The sequence below is a fragment of the Neltuma alba genome, unplaced genomic scaffold (assembly GCF_004799145.2).
Source record: "Neltuma alba isolate B1F8T4 unplaced genomic scaffold, ASM479914v2 tig00006295_pilon, whole genome shotgun sequence".
Taxonomy (NCBI): Eukaryota; Viridiplantae; Streptophyta; class Magnoliopsida; order Fabales; family Fabaceae; genus Neltuma; species Neltuma alba.
The window spans coordinates 1-16,983 of record NW_021634413.1 but is presented as its reverse complement, the minus strand read 5'-3'; the positions used below and the strand labels follow the sequence as shown (position 1 = coordinate 16,983).

The 16,983-nt window shown below is 39.7% G+C and overlaps 3 protein-coding genes and 1 non-coding gene across 5 annotated transcripts; 1 reads left to right on the top strand and 3 right to left on the bottom strand.

Moving 5' to 3' along the window:
* Nucleotides 1–224: 224 nt before the first annotated feature.
* On the bottom strand, nucleotides 225–882 carry LOC114750030 (uncharacterized). The gene has a single exon (XM_028938574.1). The coding sequence runs from the start codon at nucleotides 731–733 to the stop codon at nucleotides 374–376; it is 360 nt and encodes a 119-aa protein (XP_028794407.1). The 5' UTR covers nucleotides 734–882; the 3' UTR covers nucleotides 225–373.
* Nucleotides 883–2,990: 2,108 nt separating this feature from the next.
* Nucleotides 2,991–10,939, bottom strand: LOC114750028 (auxilin-like protein 1). 2 transcript variants are annotated; one of them, XM_028938573.1, is made up of 9 exons: nucleotides 10,066–10,148; nucleotides 9,846–9,965; nucleotides 5,680–9,211; nucleotides 5,533–5,605; nucleotides 5,323–5,420; nucleotides 5,172–5,237; nucleotides 4,736–4,825; nucleotides 4,305–4,481; nucleotides 2,991–3,480 (listed from the first exon to the last, which is right to left on the bottom strand). In XM_028938573.1, exons 3-9 carry the CDS (start codon nucleotides 9,148–9,150, stop codon nucleotides 3,445–3,447), a joined length of 4,011 nt encoding a protein of 1,336 aa, XP_028794406.1. In that variant the 5' UTR covers nucleotides 9,151–9,211; nucleotides 9,846–9,965; nucleotides 10,066–10,148; the 3' UTR covers nucleotides 2,991–3,444. The 2 variants fall into 2 exon arrangements, with proteins under 2 accessions (XP_028794406.1, XP_028794405.1); XM_028938572.1 differs by having other exon boundaries at nucleotides 9,846–10,939.
* A 2,603-nt stretch (nucleotides 10,940–13,542) lies between these two features.
* Nucleotides 13,543–13,614, top strand: TRNAE-UUC (transfer RNA glutamic acid (anticodon UUC)). The gene has a single exon. It is a non-coding gene; the product is annotated as a tRNA-Glu (tRNA).
* Nucleotides 13,615–14,454: 840 nt separating this feature from the next.
* Nucleotides 14,455–16,903, bottom strand: LOC114750031 (soluble inorganic pyrophosphatase 2; the record flags this gene model as incomplete). Its single annotated transcript, XM_028938575.1, has 7 exons — nucleotides 14,455–14,702; nucleotides 14,887–14,968; nucleotides 15,254–15,374; nucleotides 15,598–15,663; nucleotides 15,759–15,866; nucleotides 16,446–16,511; nucleotides 16,875–16,903. Coding segments are annotated over 7 exons (515 nt in total), but the record flags the coding sequence as incomplete, so codon positions are not given.
* Nucleotides 16,904–16,983: the final 80 nt, after the last annotated feature.

The following is a 16,983-nucleotide window of genomic DNA, read 5'->3' as shown; positions in this document are numbered from 1 at the left end:
TGCCTGAGGTATTTCTTTTTGGTAGTTTAGAGTTGGGTGGTTGGTGGATTCTTAGAGTCAGAGAGGCCTTTTTCCACTCGCCGGCTCTCATCGCCCATAAAAACATGGTAGCAACGGGGATTGATTCCCCTTGCAAGTGGGAGAACCTTGTGCTTTATCTTCTTTTTTGTTTTTAAATTGTATTGGCGCCTGAACATTACGAGATACGTTGATTCCACGACGCATGATGAACAAATATGTATATACTTTAATTTGCAATTGGCATATAATATATAAACAAAATCTTGGATCGGTCAGATACAAGAATCCAAATGCACAGGAGGAAGGAGCCTGGGGGGAAAAAAATCCATAATGGAAGCAACTAAGCTTTATTTCACTTGTAATAGATGACGGGCTTGTTGGAATTCGAGTCCCACATGCCTCCTTCTTTCAGATACTCAAGATACCTCACGAACTCTGGCCTCGACGTGGGTTTCTTCTTGCGACGAAAATCCATGAAGCTGAACAGAGGGTGACTCTTCTCCTTCGTCGTCTTCTTCGTAGGCTGTCTCTGTAAATTACTGGCGAGCCCACCACCAAAGGTCGCAGCTTTTCTGGACGAAGCAGCAACAGGCAAACTGGTGCTTCTCTTCAGCTCCAGGGGAATCAAAGGGCTAATAGCACTGCCTTCTTTGCCTAACCTCTCATACCTCCCTATTCCATGGCCTCTTCGAGTAGTCAGCGATCTAAACATGGCTTAATCTGGCAAAAGATAGGATTTTGAAGCAATTGTCAGCGATTAGTAAGGATGAAACGAAGAGGGTTGGTGTGGGGAGGATAAGTGATGGGCTAGCTTTATATACATGGATGGGACTTTCTTCTTGGGTTAGGTTTAGTCTGGTGTTGAAGTTTCCTATAATTTTCTTTTTTTTTTTGAGGATGACGTTTTCAGTATGACCTGCGGCTTCCTTCTTTGAATACACATGATCAATAGTGAAATTGTTGTTGACTTTACGTGCCGTCCCCTCCATTTTAATGTGTGAATATTAAGAGTTAATAATATACAAAAAGACGGCATCTCAGAAGTAATTGTTTACTTGTTTGTGAGGACACCGTTCTTGATTTTCAGAGTCAAATAATGCTCTATAGGCCCCGTTGCTTCCAACATTGCCTTGCCCGCGCTTGAAAGATTCAAACATTGGGATGGCCAGCTCAGTTTTAATGAGTTTTTAATTATTGATTAATAATGCATTTGCTTTTGCCACAAGCAGATTAAAATAATAGTCTAATTTAAATAAGACTGTTTCAATTGAAAGCACCAACATTCTATGGAATAAAACTATATGCGCCTTCCATCTTTAATATAAGATATAATTAAAAAGTTAATATTAATCTTATACGTAAAACCTATTTGACATGTTTATTAATTTTTTCTAAATTAATCCTATTAATATCCCCCAACAATAATCAGGTAAGAGAAGTAGGGAGGGAATTAAGAAATATGCTTATGGTATTTTTTAAAAAAAAGTATGATATTAGCTGATTTAACTAACATTTTTTATTTACTCAAATTAGTTGATTAATTCTCATATTAAGGATTGGAGGAGTATATATATACATATTATATTTATTGGTTAAGCGTTTAACATTAGAGTTATAATCTTTGGTCAAAATAATAATTCTTCTTATTTAATCACATATAACTCATAGGTTACCTTTTGACTAGGACTTTTTCAGACACAGTTGAGAAAAAATAATGTACAATCGTTTATCACACAGAGGAGGGGGAGATAGGTGTGAACGACCTCTTCTCCCCCCCCCCCCCCCAACAAAAAAAAACCTCTATTTTGGCAAATATTTACCACAATTTTTAAAAAGTTGGAATTTTTCTCAGCTGTTAAAAATAATCATAGTCCCTAGACAATTATTTTCGTACTTTAACCAGTATCAATTCTGCACATCGGCCACATTGTGTGGTGACTGGTGAGATGCTTGGGAAAATATGATATACGCATAACTTGGTAGGTGATATCTGTGTTGGTGCGTCCGAAATGCCGCTGCTCTTTTTAGGGTTTTAGTCAAAAGTACAAAGGAGACAATATCATTATCATTACATACATCATTATTTATATAAATAATCACAAGTTGTGTGATTTAAATAATAATTTATAAAGAAAGAATTACAATTTAGTCTAAAATAAAAATTAATTACTTATTTTTTTCAGTTTCATTGATAAGTTAAACTTCGGCATTATTTACAAGCGATGGACTTGCAAGTAATTAATTTTTCTACTTAAAATCTGCAGTAATCGTCACAATTATAACTAGTACCGCACGGCCGTTTATTATAAGCTTCAAGGCAACTTACGGCCAAACAAGTTAACAGGTCTCTCCGTTTAAGGTTTCAGGTTGTTCTTACTTGCACATCTTTGACTTCACATGAGAGATGGAAGAGTATCTCGATCTTGTTTTGTACTAACAAAAACACCAATAACAAGACAAGTACGGCTGCTACGGGATCAATATTTACATAGTAACCAGCCCATTTATACAAGTGATAAAGCATAAAATATTACAGCCATGGGCACTGCAAGATGCCATGCCACTGATCTTTTTCTAAATCATACTGCCAGCCTCATGCCCGATGCCCTGTCTTTCCATATGCTCCCACCAATATCTATACTTGTCCTCAAAACCACGTCTTCTTCACGTGAGGTCCTACCACCCAAACTGGGCGTCAAGGAAGGAGCTCACAGATGAAGCTTTTGACGTTTCAAATAAAGTGTTGGTGAGGCCGCCAATGTTGGGTCTTATAAAGCAAGACTTCTGCCAACAACTCCCACCCGAGATGAACCTAGAAATCTATTTTCAGAACAGTAGCACAATTTATGAATTTTATCAAAAATATTAAAGGGAAAGAAAAGCATGGAGTGTTACATCATTTCGAAGCATAATCGAGTTACGGTATCATCACTAGTGTTGTGAGCAAATAGGACGGGGACTTGGAGGGAAAAAGAAAAAGATGATCCGTCTATAATTCATCTCATTTGCCTTTCATATGCAGAACATCCAACTGCGATACGAAATCGAGTCTCTAAAATTTGATTTTTCTAACAATTCCTTCTTTCCTTTTCTAAATTTACACATAAATTACAAGAAATTTATAGATCTAGATTTCATATTGTGATGTAACTATTGCTTCTGAATTGCTGAAATTCAATGCGGAAGCCGCATGCGGTGGCCTCTTTTCCCCTTACATACAAATATTGAAGGCTAATATTACAGAACATGATCATAACTGACGAATAATTGCCATTTGCCAAGCTTTGCGTTTAGGAATAGGGCTAGCCTGACCGCACGTGAGTAGAAAACCATCAGAGCCGAAGCTATATAATTCGCATGCCAGTAGGGGCCTCCGTCTCCGGGAGCTGCAAGGAATTATTCAACAACACAAGACAAGCCATGCTATCGCTCTTCGGAATTGAATTTGTTCCAAGCCTCCTGGAGAACCAATTTTCAGAAGTAAGATAAAGAAAAATATAATAAAAGGAAAGGAATCCATTATCCAACTAGATACTATCGCGACAGAGCAACTCCACCATATAAATTTCTCCCAACTATAAAACATTGTCAATGAATGACATGGCATTATGTAGGCCAGACTACCCAAGTAATCAGGGAAACATGGTTCCAGATGAATGAAACTTAGTGACCTATTCACGCTGAGTTTGGGAGGCACACGTGCTTGCATATCTACTTGGCCCAAGAATCCACGTGCATAGACAAATGTGTCTTGTGAATTGCACGTGCACCCAGTTTCAAACAATAAAGGCAACGGCATCATGAATTATTCCAATACATTAAACAAAACTGTTGATTTAAAAGAAAGACAAGCATAGCAAATTTTGGCCAGGAAAATTGCCCCATTTTGGTTTCAGTGCATAATTAACATTTTTTGATCATGAAAAGTTTAGGCGAATTAGATCCCATAGGTTTATTAGAATCATGACAGGCCTCATAATTAATAGCACACTTCTAGACATACTTACAAATCATTCAACAATAAAGTCCTTCATCCATATAGGGATTTAAACCTTATGCCCTCGTGGGATATAAAAGCCAACTCCTCGTCATTTTGACCTACTCTGTTGGGCTTTGACATTTTTGATTTTAGTGAGTGGTTATTGAGTAATTAAAAAGTGCAGTAGTCTTCTACTAAATAGGAAGACAAAGTCACGTAGGATGTGTTTGGGAGAAGCCAAATTAAATGGTACCTCCCCCATGGTCCAAAAACGAAACCAGTGGAAGTGGCGTGCTAAACATACCTTTAGAAGATCAAAGACTTTTTCACATATATATTTGTGTTGAATACTTGCCCCACGCTGCTGTAATTTGTCAGGATGAACACAGAGGGTTGCTTTCCTGTAAGCCTTCTTTACAGCAGCAGATGTAATGACCTCCGTCAATGGAATTGGCTGCCATCCACTATCAGGCCCAAGGATCTGACGAGGTAAAAAGATCAGAAAATGAAATAGTTCAATTCTATCAAACCCCCCCCCCCTGGCGGGAGCGCAGAGATGAGTTAGGCAGATCATAATTCAAGTCTCAAACAGAAACAGCCAAGACAAAATGATGAAGTAGACTCATCAACATGATCTTCACACACTTCACCCAACGTGTGTTCTTGTGTAAAAACGAGGTTTGGGTGAAGAGGAGAAAGAAGTACAGGCAGTTATCTTAGAATATTGACACCTACATATTGCAAGGTTGATAGCAGGGCACGTAAATTTCCTTCTTTCCCACTTGACCACCTCCTAACTTCAGCATCCAGAGTCTCTGCTAATCTCTGCAAACAGCATGGAAAACAAATAAGCAGTGAAACACGGACACAACAGTTTAGAATCTCTAGCCTTCATTTGAAAATGACGAATAGGCTGAGAAAATGAGAGGGCAAAGAGTTGATAGGATAAAATTGAGGGAGTACCAGATAATCATCTATATCAATCCATATATCTACAAAAGCTTTACAAAGCCGCGATGTTCATGAGCCATGTATGGCTTACCTTTGCATGGAGCCCATTCTAGTTTTCTACTCTTTTCTTGATGTGAGCATTCTCATTTTAATTTCTTTTAAAATCATTTTCTCCCTACTACACAAGTTGTTAGAGGCAATCTTTGTGAATATTACTTACATTTCTCTCAGCCTGCTCCTTCTGAGCTAGAAGGTCACGCATGTTCTTTTCTTCCAAAGCTCTTGCCTAAAATATCCACAAAAATCAGTATGTAACATCTTACATCTAGAAACTCTATATGTGCTTCCTATCAAAAGAATGAAAATCTTACCGCACGCTCAGCTGTACGGCGATATCTCTCCAGCCTAGCTCTACACCTCTGAGCTGATTCACCTTCCCCTCCTTCTGATCTTTCAGAAAAAGAGCAAGCTTCAAACAAATAACAGCAGTAATGCTCATATCAAGCAGGGTAACAAAATATGCAAAACGTCACATGAATTTACATTGAAATAATACAGGGAAAACACATATTAAGTGCTACCATGTACTGAAGAATATGGATGCCTGGAACCAGCAGAAGAACTGAAGTTCTGAAACTGTGAGTCTTGCGCATCCTGTCATTTAACTGATTAGACACTGTGCAGCAGATTCTACATTAAATCACCAGCAAAACTATCAAAATACTTACAGATAATGAAAAACCTTGTCTCCCACTACTTCTGAAAGAGGTGGCAAAGGTGTCAGATACAGATCTCTCTAACCGTTCTCTGGACTCGAAAGCAGCTCTCTCAGCCTTGGCTTTTTCCATTGCACGCTCTCGAGCCTCTGCAGTTGCTCTTTCTACGGCAGCACGTTCTGCTTTCAATCTGGCCTCTGCACTTGCCTTATTATCCCTGGCCTCAGCACAAGCCTTCTCAAGTCTTTCACGGGCCTCACTCAGTGCTCTTTGTCTAGCTTCAGCAGTTGCTCTCTCAAATGCTGCCCTATCTGCTCTATCACGAGTTTCAGCAAATGCTCTGTCACGAGCCTGAAGAGTTGCTCTGTCAACAGCCATCCTATCCTTTTCTCTTTCCCTTTCCCTCTCAGCCTCTAACATTGCTTTGTCAACAGCCATTCTGTCTTTTTCTCTTTCCCTTTCTCTTTGCCTCTCCTCCTCTATCTTTCTAAGACGATCTCTCTCCAATTCTCTTTCTCTTCTCATCCTTTCAGCATCACTCTCTTCTGATATTCGAGTTTCATTGATATTCTTCTCCTTTTTCTCTGTGGATTGACCTACATGAACCTGTGAAGTACTTTTCTGATTTCCCACCTCTAGCACTGTAGCAGGTTTAGCTGATCCTGTGTTCCTTCCTTTCTGATCCCACGGGTTTGGATAAGTTGATGACACTTTGTCTTTGCTTTCTTGCTGGTGCAGGGAAATTTTTACATGCTGGTTGTCCTTTCCTCTCTCATTCCATTCATGAGCAGATTTCCCATCCACATTGCTGCGATTAGTATCTTGTTGAGAAGCCGTTTTAATTTTGTCAACACCTGTTTCTTGACTGCCAAAGCCAACTTCATCATCATTCATCACACAGTAATCCACTTTTCCTGATTTGGTCCCTATGTGCTCTGCATCGCCAGGGCTCATTTCAGGTTCTCTACTATCTTTATTAGCCATTAGATTTTCCATTCTTACCTGTTCCAATTTCTTTTCACCAACTTTGCATTCAGTTTTTGTCCTTCCAATTACATGGCCAGCAGGGGATTGTTGTGATTCCTCTGGTTTTTCAATACATTCTTCGTGATTGGAAGCTGATTGAGCTTCAAGATGATTTGGATCACACTCTGTTTTTAATATCTCATCAACTTCTTCAGCAAACTTCATTGATTCCCCATCTTCATTCCCCTCCATTTGCTCCAAACTTTTGTCCAACTCCTTATCTCTTTCATCTCCATCCACACTCTTAGGCACTTTCTTAGAATGCACATGATGGCTATCCTCATTTAATGTGGCTTCACTTCCTCCCACATCGAACTCCCAGTTTGATGGGCTCTCAATTTCTTCTTTACTCTGGGCCTCTTCCAATATTCCACAGTTCTTATCTTGTTCTAGACCTTGATTCAGAACATTTTGAACACCTTCGATGCCATCTGCTTCTTGAAGTTCACTTTCAATTTCATATCCATTACAAGCGTCACATGCCTCTTCTAATGTATTTTTATGGTGAATTCTTTCATACGCCTCTTTCACTCTCTTGTCATTTCTTTCCTGCCCAACTGTCTCTCTCAGTCTTATCTGGTTCACTTCTAGATCAAGGGCCTCTTTAGGTCTTTTTCCATTATTTTCTTCAAGTGTCTGTTTTGGGCCTTCTTCACCTTCTTTTCTACAAGCACCATTTAGGATTTTCTCAATATCTTCTCTTTCATGAGCCTCTTTTTGTTCCTTTTGCTGAACCAATTCAGTTTGTTTTAAACTCTTCTCATGTTCTCTTTGGCAAGACTCTTTTCTCTTTATATCCTCAATAACAGCCTCCTTTAGCTTTCCATCATTCTCTTCCACATCCATAGAATTGGTCTGTTTTTCCGCAGCCTCTCCTTTCCCTAGGGCAAAAGCTTTTCTTTCTCTGTCATCATTTTCTTTCACTTTGCCAGCCTGCTTCTGTTTCTTGACATTATCCCTTTGTTTGTCCGCCTCTTTTAGTTTCTTCTCACCTTCCTTAAGTCTCATAACGTGAACTTCATCAAATCTATCGACTTCTTTCAATTTCTCACCTTTTGCTTGCTGGACTTCCTTATGTTGAGTCTGAGACGTATTCTCTGAGTTTCCTGATTGATAAACATCAGTTAATTTCTTTTCAGTTTTTTCATGCTGGTGAGTGATTCTTGTATGTTCATTCTCTTCCTGCTCTGAGAACTTTCTCAGTTTTCCCTTCTTTACATGCTCTTTTTGCTTTTGATCTTCACGAGAAGCTTTAGATCTAATGATTTTATCTAGTTCACAAGCCTCTTTTGCAGCTTTAGACTTTTTCTTGTATTCATCCAGCTGACATTTTTCTTCAATTGCCCTTAGCATTTTACTCTCATCTTGCAGATTAGCCTCCCATTCATTCTCATGGGTTCTGACATCTTTTGCTAAACTCTTAGAATGATTCACTGACTGAAAAACAGAAGGAGATTCTTCTGTGCCCACCAACTCAAAGAATTCAGTTTCTTCCTTCCATGTTCCAGCTCCAGCGCTCCTATCAGACTCTTGAGATGATCTGGATTCATTGATGCGTTTTTCCTCTGTGGATTTTTCAAACATATGCAGAGGTCTGTCCCTTAACAATGAATCTGGAGTTTCCACCACAACTTTCATGGTTTTCTGCCTTTCATCTGTGATAGGAATCTTCATTTTTCTATGTCTCCCATCAGAAGCTCCCTGTATTCTCTCATCCTTCAAACTACTCGATCTAGTGATATTCCTGCTTCCCTCAATGTTTTTCACATCACAACTACTTTTGACACTGCTGTCAAAATCCTCCTTTTTCTTCTCCTTCAATTCTTTTGCACCTCTAAGTTTTGTTTCAACTCTATGCACTGCTTCTTTCATGGTAGCAGCAGAAGCAGCTGCAGATGAATTCATATCAACTTCTACATCAAAGAAAGGTGGTGAGCTGTCACCTGGAATCCCTTTGGCGGCAACCGGCTCAGAGTTCAAATGAAAATCAGCAGTGTGACCCTTCTTCACATCTAGTAAGGGTGGTGGCCGTGAAGGGGGTGGCACTTGGGAGGGTCGGGTTCTAAGGTTGATGTCAGTCACAGACATGAATGCCTCCCTGGAATGAGAGCCACTTCTACTGTCTTCATCGTGCAATTGAAGATCATCGCCAAAAGTCTGTTTTCCAGAAGTACGATCAGGTGGATGTGATGTTTTCCCAAGTTGGTTTTCCCTCTCCTTTTCAGTGGTAAGGTCTACATCAAGATTTATATCATCAGGGAATTGCATAGAAGGATCAATGCTATGCATGGGGGTAGCTTCATCAAACACAAGAGTGAATCCGTGAAGGGGTTGTGGCTCAGCGATGTGTGTTTTCCCCTTCAAGATGCCTCCATTGCCTGTTCCGTCGACCCTGTGGTAAGAAATGTTGAACTCTGTATCACCATCAACAGAGTGGTAAGGATATCCCCTTGACATACTTTGATTATTTCCAGAACGATCTGACTCTCCCGAAATTGAATCAGTTTCTTCCGGAGTCCTATAGAAGATATAGAAGAAATGATACACCATCATATCACGCTTGCAAATGACTCGAATAAGAGAATAAAAATAGAAGACACCTCTAACTGGTTCTGTAAGTTCTTTGGTAACATAAAAACAAAAGAACATATTAACCTCGGAAGATACAAGAAGTTCAAAGATCATATTAAACTCCGAAAGGGGTCACTAGTTAATCTAAACGATTCTAATTATCCTTCTTGGTTAATGACAAAGTTGTCCACTTTGCTTCACAGACTAGCTGAATTTTTATGCGAAACATCTCAATGAACCACTATAATGGCAAGTGAACTAGCAAGCACCATGGTTCCACGAGGAGCTACGAGCCAGCGCAATGTTTTACTCATCAATAGTACGTTAACATTAGTCCAAACACCTGAACATACAAGATCGATCCTCATAGTTCGACCCGACAGTCCAGGAAAGTGAAATCAAGGCCTGGACTGCTGAAAGTCGTTATACCGATCTCGGACATTAGAAATAAGAACTCGTTTTCCGCCATGACACAAAGGTAAACCCAATTTACGAAAGGATCGCTCACTTCAACATGTGTTAAATATTAGATACAGAAATGGAATCCTAGAGCAAGGCGTAAAATATGATCGCATTCATACCAGGCTTCTTCAGAGGAAGCATCATCCCGAACGTTGGGTTGGTGAAACAAGTCCTCGTAGGAGACCGCGAAATCTAGACCATTGTAACCTCCAAAAACTTCGCCGTAGTCGAAGGCGGAGCTGCGGATATCGAAGAAGACCTCGTTTTCATCAACCAGCGGAAGATCCAGAATCGGTATAGAAGATGTGCGTGCAGTGTGAAAGCTTCCGAAAATCTCACCGTAGTCTTCGAAACGAGGGGAGAGGCTGTTAACTCCGAACTTGGGAGGACCTCCGTAGACGTCGTCATACAAACCTTTAGCAGGCAAGCCCCCATGATTGCCATTGCTTTTCTTGGAAAATGCCGCGGACACCTTGTTTGGCTGCCGAGAGTGCGCGATACTCTCCATCAAAATGCAGCTTCGCTAGGGTTTCTTCTTGATAGTTCTGTGAAGCACTGTGTTTTCTTCTTCTTCTCTCTCTCACTCCTCTCCTTCTGCCTCTGTGTGAGTGCAGAGACTGTGGAGCGTCAGAGGAGGAGGACGACGAAAGAGAGGAAATAGCAAAAGAAAAATGTTGAAAACCGAAAAAGGTAGGACGCGAAATGACAAAACAGGACGGATATAATTGGCGCTAATATTTTATTTGTTTTATTAAATGTTCACGCAAATAAAAAGCGATGCTTGTTCGTCGTCTTCCCTCTATTTTCCGTTGTCCCAAAAAGTTGTCTTCTGTGCTCAAATTAAAATCAATCCATCAATACTAATTAATTAAAGAAAGGCCGGATGACCGGTGTAGCCGGCAGACGGTAAGGACGCGGCAAAGAGATGTTAACGTTTTTGGATTAATTGGGGTTTTGAAGAACATGGGAGACTTTTCATGACTACTGCAATAAGTTGACCACTTGTAAATTTGTATTTCGTCTTTGGGATGCTTACGTTTTCTGAAACTCAGGAACTCCATTAACGTAACAAGGTTTATGTGTTTCTCACTGCAAGGGGAAAAAAAAACTCAGTCAAACAAGTTAGGGAAAACAGATTTTGTTAGTATTATATGTTTTTAAATGCGTGCGCTATTTAATCGGCACACCATATGTTTTGTCGGAAGCAAATAAGCTTGCACTTTTTTATTTAATTGCGTGTGTGTGTGTCTGTACTCTACTGGTATATATATTACATAGAATGACAACCCGACACGCACAAGCGTATATGTGTATTGTATTAAGTTTATAATAATGCATGTATTATTGGCTTTAAGGAAATTGTCAAAGTGTCCTTTGAGGAGGTGGAATGTAATATGTGAAATTACAAGTATTTTTGTAGCTTATTATTTTCTTAAAATGAACCTTTCACCAACTCCAGCGCGTACAGGGGGCGATCCTGTTGGTGTGTATGAATGAATGGGTTTTAATATCCAAACGTCTCTTGACAGGTTCAAAGATCAGACTATACCGGCCGATAAAGATTCGTGTGTGATACGTTAACGACACACACGCATATTTTGAATGACAGTGCCTGGATATTAATTATTAATTCATTGGGCTTGTGTGAGAAGTGAAGGGAATGGCAGGATCGGAGGAAGAAGTTGCGGTGGAACAAGTGTTTGGCAATATGCAAAGGTTTTAATTAGAATGACATATATGATGTGATTGTGATGTGAAGGCAAATAATACAAATGGTAATAATGATTGGGGAAGCAGGACATCATTATAAAGACAGAATTGCCAGCACATAGAACCTCTTCCCACTTGCTCTACCTACGTTTCTCCTCCCAACCATCATCCCAGAACGAAGCCTCTCTCAAAGTAATCAAAGGGGGTGTGTTATGTTATCTGTAATCACCAGAAGTAATATAATGAAGCAGCCGTCCAATAGAAGTATAAACTACTTTCGGTCCTAATTATAAGAGCTAGTTAATTAATTTAAAGAGATTAAGGAAGCAAGCTGAGTTAGTTATTTGTCCTAAATAGATGTTGTCTTTCCTATAATATCCTTGCTAATCAGGTGTACTGACTGGAACTATTATTGTTAGAAGGGTTACTTTGAAAAAATATATATAAATATGAGAGACAAAATGGATTTGTGTCTTATATTTAGGACCAAAATAAAAATCAAACAGGATTTTATATTAAAGACCGGAGGCAATATTAATTAAAGGTGCATGCAATTATCGTTGGAGATAAACAGTAAATGATAAGTGAACTAACACGAGAAGAAACAGATGATGAAATAAATGAAGAAGGGGATGGAAACTGATGAAGGCCACAGAGAAGAAGTAGTTAGGGTTAGGGGAAGATGTGGGGAGAATGAGGTTAGTTGGGAGGGAAGTAACATGCATGCACGTCTCTCCCTTTCCCTCACATAAATACGGACACACACCATGCAGACACGCATGTTGTTTTCCCGACGTTGACGCTTCAAGTGACGACGAGGATGAGGTGAGGCCAGGGTCCCACACCGGCGAAATGAGCAGTGGCAAGGCTGCCACGTGGACTGCTCCTCATCAAGACCCGTCTCCTTCTTTATTGACTTGGATGGACAGACATGTCTTTATACCTAAGCTCATTAGCTAAGCTCCCTTCATGATTTCAACTCGCATGGATTGACCTTAACGTTTTAAACTCCCCTCCTGGCTTCCTTACGATCATTCCTTCCATTTTTATAAGGAGGAATTCGTAAAAAGGAGGCCTTGAATTGTAATTTGAAAGAAGAATAGGAATTCGTTGAAAAGTACAAGTGGAGAGTGCGGAATAAGAATAGAGAAAAGGCAATAATGAATGAGAGAGATTGGGAGAGAAGAGAGAAACAAAGAAGGCAAGAGGGGAGAATCTGAAAGTGACAAGGAGATTAAACGTGAAACAAGGGTGGTGTGGTTCGGGTACTGACCTGAGGGATGACAAGTAAGAAAAAGAAAAAGAGGTTAAAACAGAGGAGGAAGGGGATCTTCTTTTGGGGAGTTTGGTGGCGCTTGTCCCCGTACAGCCCGCCACCGGTCATGTCTGCTTTTCTTTGTGCTTTTTTTCAAGGAGGCCAGCGTCAAATGGAGAGGCGAGGAGAATTTGGTAATTTGGGGGGAAGATTTGAATTGAAGGAATGATAAAAGAGAGGACCTTGGAGAAGCCTCTCCCCAGTCATCCAACTGTGGGGGCTGCGGGGACCCTCTTGTCTGCCACTTTACTCACTCATCATTCTTCTTCCCCTCACTGCCCTCTTCCCTTTGTTTCTTTTATTTTATTTTATTTAAATCATCATTCCATTACACAAAGAACTCCTTCCTGCTCGATACATGCCTCCAGTTTATGTCGCCCACCACTTTGTGACTGTCAGATATGGGGCATGTGGCCTCTGTTTCGTGGGCAAAGCTTATGCCCATAAACCTCATTATTCATCTATTTGACCCGTTGGGCTTGAGCCCCATTCAAAAATGTGACCCCGTTCGTTCGCTTTCCGTAGGAAAGATAGGGGGCGGGGGAAAAAAGAATTGAAACGGTCCTCATCCAGTTTGAAACTAAACACAAATAAGGATACTACATGCGAGAAAAGGCCAGGTCGTTCGAAAGTGGGCCAAAAAACATATTGGGTCAGTACCTTATGCCCGGGAGTCCTTTCTCTCAACAATACTATTGTCGAATTAGCAGCGCACGATAACCCAAAAGTGGTGAGCACTACGCAGAATCATGACGATATATACTTTTAAAAGGGGGCAGCCTACCATCTGCTCCGTTGTCGTCCAGCGGTTAGGATATCTGGCTTTCACCCAGGAGACCCGGGTTCGATTCCCGGCAACGGAACTTCTTTTACCGCACTATATTTTTCCAGCCGCAAGTAAAATTCCGTTTTCAAACGATTCTGCCAGAAAACATCATCGAGCGCTATGTTGTTTTTCGACTCGGCGAACAAATCATTTATTGAAAGCATCTAGATGTTTAATGAAAGTGTCAACCTATCAATTTTTTTGTGGGTACAATCAATCTATCAACTTGATAAGCACCATGCTTAAAGTGTATAGTTATGCCCATTTCACATTCGTTAGTTGTTATTATTTGGCCCTCTGAACATTTACATGATCACAGATAAAGGTAATTGATGTTATAGTTTGTTAGGACGCAGAACAGTTAGCACCCGTTTAAAAATGAAAAAGAATTCGTTTTCTCAAAAGACTATTGAATTGAATAATATAAAACTAAAACTCTCCGTTTGCTCCCATGTCCTCCCATGTTATCCTCTCAGGAAAGAAAATCTCGACCTAAATTTATTTGCATAAGCAGAGGAGGTCATTATGTTTAGGATAATGCAGAATAATTCACGTGATCGTCAATCATAACCTGCAATTAGCAGGCCTGCTTAGCCTGAGCCAGCAATGAAGGTTAAGTGATAATAACTAGCATCATTTTGCCGTTAATCTGGATCCCAAGCAAAATGGCAGTCGAGCATCGCCCCTTCTTTGAAGCTCACTCTCTTTTCAAGTTTTCTTCCCGGGTACTATAAAAGAAAACTCACGGGGAATCCAGTTACGACATCACTGCTACTCTTTTAGCCCAAGTTTGGGACACCACAAAATAAAAAAAAGGTCAATGCCTTTGTGCCCCCAAGTAGCCAACGGCTACCACAGGGACCCTAATTCTGACAAGTTCTGCACAAGCGACAATATGACATCAAGAAATACAATTACATTTAGAATTCAGATGCATGTTTTTGCCAGAAGGCAAGCAGACAAAGTAGTACATATTGCCACAAAAGCATAATATCCAGCAACGGTATCAGAATGTTTAAGTTTGTTCTCATTCACGTAATGTTTGAAGTCATATCCTCCTGCCCGATCAGTTTCTGAACAGCTCACTGCCTCAAGCTTTCAACTATATAAGCAGCGTACAGGTCCCTGCAACACGTCAAAGTAAAATCCCTGAATAAAGCAAAAGACACCTCTGGAAAAATGTAACCAATATTGGTGTATATGTTTTGAAACAAACAGCGGCAAAATTGGCGGGAGGGAAGCCGATAATGTTTATGACAGAACAAAGGCTGGTAACTTATCAGCAAAAAAGGAAAAGGCTGGTACTAACATGGAATACTTGATGGCATCCATAGCAGCATCAGCAGGAAGAAAATCTTCAACATCAACTTTTTTGTTCTCATTTTTCTTGTCTAACATGTCAGGCTAAGGATACACAACATAGCAGCCGTAAGGAAATAAATGAATTAACAGACCAAGGCGGAAAACTTTCATGCATCAATGGTGTAACCATTTAATTCATTCATGAGAAAGAATGGTGTAAGCATTTAATATATCTTAGAAGCGTAGGGGAGCTACATGAATTGTGTTGATATGTCCAAACTCTTTGAGATGCAAAACCAATCACCAACGGGGTATAATGACCAACAATCATATGGGCGCATGCATATGTGAATGCTAAATGCCAAACAGGATACAGTCTTCAAAAAATCGCCTGATTTCAGCTAGCCGATGTGGAGGAAGTTCCTTGATGTCCTTGTAGTGGCGGAATTCGGGGTCATCAGCACAAACTGCTATGATTTTGTCATCCTTTTCTCCCTGCACCAGAATTCAAGCAACAGGTCAATAACCGTTCCTATATATTCTGATAAATGCCCGGCTAACCCGCAGAGAGGCAACTAGAGAAATATATAAATCTAACATAAAGACTAATTAGGTAGACCAATTCTGTTGTTGACAGACCCTCAGATGGTTCTTTTGCGTTCCCCTTGCAACATAATGAAACGAAGATAATATCTCGGTAGTAGAAAGCAATTTTTACCTGGTCAATCATGGGCATCAATCCAATAGCACGGGCACGAAGGAAAGAACCAGGTAGCACTGGCTCCTGCTTAAGAGATAATAAAGTTAGAATTTTTATTTTTGGGGCTAAAAACAGGAATGTTGGTTAAAAATCATAAACAAACTTTTACGCAATGATACCTGCATTAGTATCAGGACATCCATAGGATCACTGTCTTCACAAATAGTTCTTGGAATGAAACCATAATTGTGCGGGTAGACAACTGATGAGTAAAGAACGCGATCAACCTATGTCATCCCATTCATAGATAGAACAGTTATAAAACAATTTTTTTCCCAACCAGAAACAACACTATTATCAGTATAAAACAAAGTAAACTTTGCCTCCAGTAAATCTTATAGTCATAATTTATTTTGGTTGCAAGTATAAAATTAACTTAGCCAACAAAACTTTTGCATAAATAATTGATAGGTGGAAACAAAAACAGCAAAATAAACAATCTGAAGCCAATAATTCGCTCTATTATCTATGATTCTCTACCTGTTTATTAAATACACATTCCTCAATATAGTAACCTAAACAACAATACTAACAATCTTGCTATTGAAAGTCTAAGCATCTTAGGTGGGAGCTCTGCAAAGGAAATTGAGTACTTGAAATTCTGGGGGGAAAAAAAAAATTCAGAATCCCTAGAACTTCGGTGGCATTCAAGCATTGAAGTTGACAAAATCCCAACAATATGTGTAAAAATTGTAACGTGAATAAAATTATCTTAAGAAAACCTTTTCTATTGTTATGCCAAAGAATGTTGAGATGGTAAGGGAATAAACTGAATTCAATAACTGAAAAAGTTTGAGAGCCCACACCTTTATAAGTCCACTTGTCTTGTCCAGCTCATACTTAACCTTGCTCCCTTTGCCAATTTCAACAACCTGCCATAAAGTCCATATTTGAATTTGGCTGCTCTCAGCAAATGGAAGAAGACCAGAGCAGACCAATCTATGTTGCTAATGTAAACTTTGTAGATCCGCTCTCAGAATGTCAGCAAGTTGCCATTATCATCATGTCATTGACGAAACTGAACCACCTTTTGAGTTGCTTATGCTAATCATATATGATGGTTTCCCAGAAATGCCATGAATATGGCCCAGAGTGAGACGGTCAATGGAATTTCAAACGGTTGTTTTCTTTATTTTTATTTTCAAGGTTGTCCTACTTTTATGCATGTGAAAGGTTCAATATAAGCTATCATCGGCCAAAAGGAAAAAGCCAAACATTAAACATTCACAACTTACACAGTTGAAAACTGATGGAGCTCCAGGCCCTGTATAAAAACAACCGAAACTTTAGGAGTACTAGATCCATACGTTTGATTCTATGTAATATAGCATTACAAAACTTCCA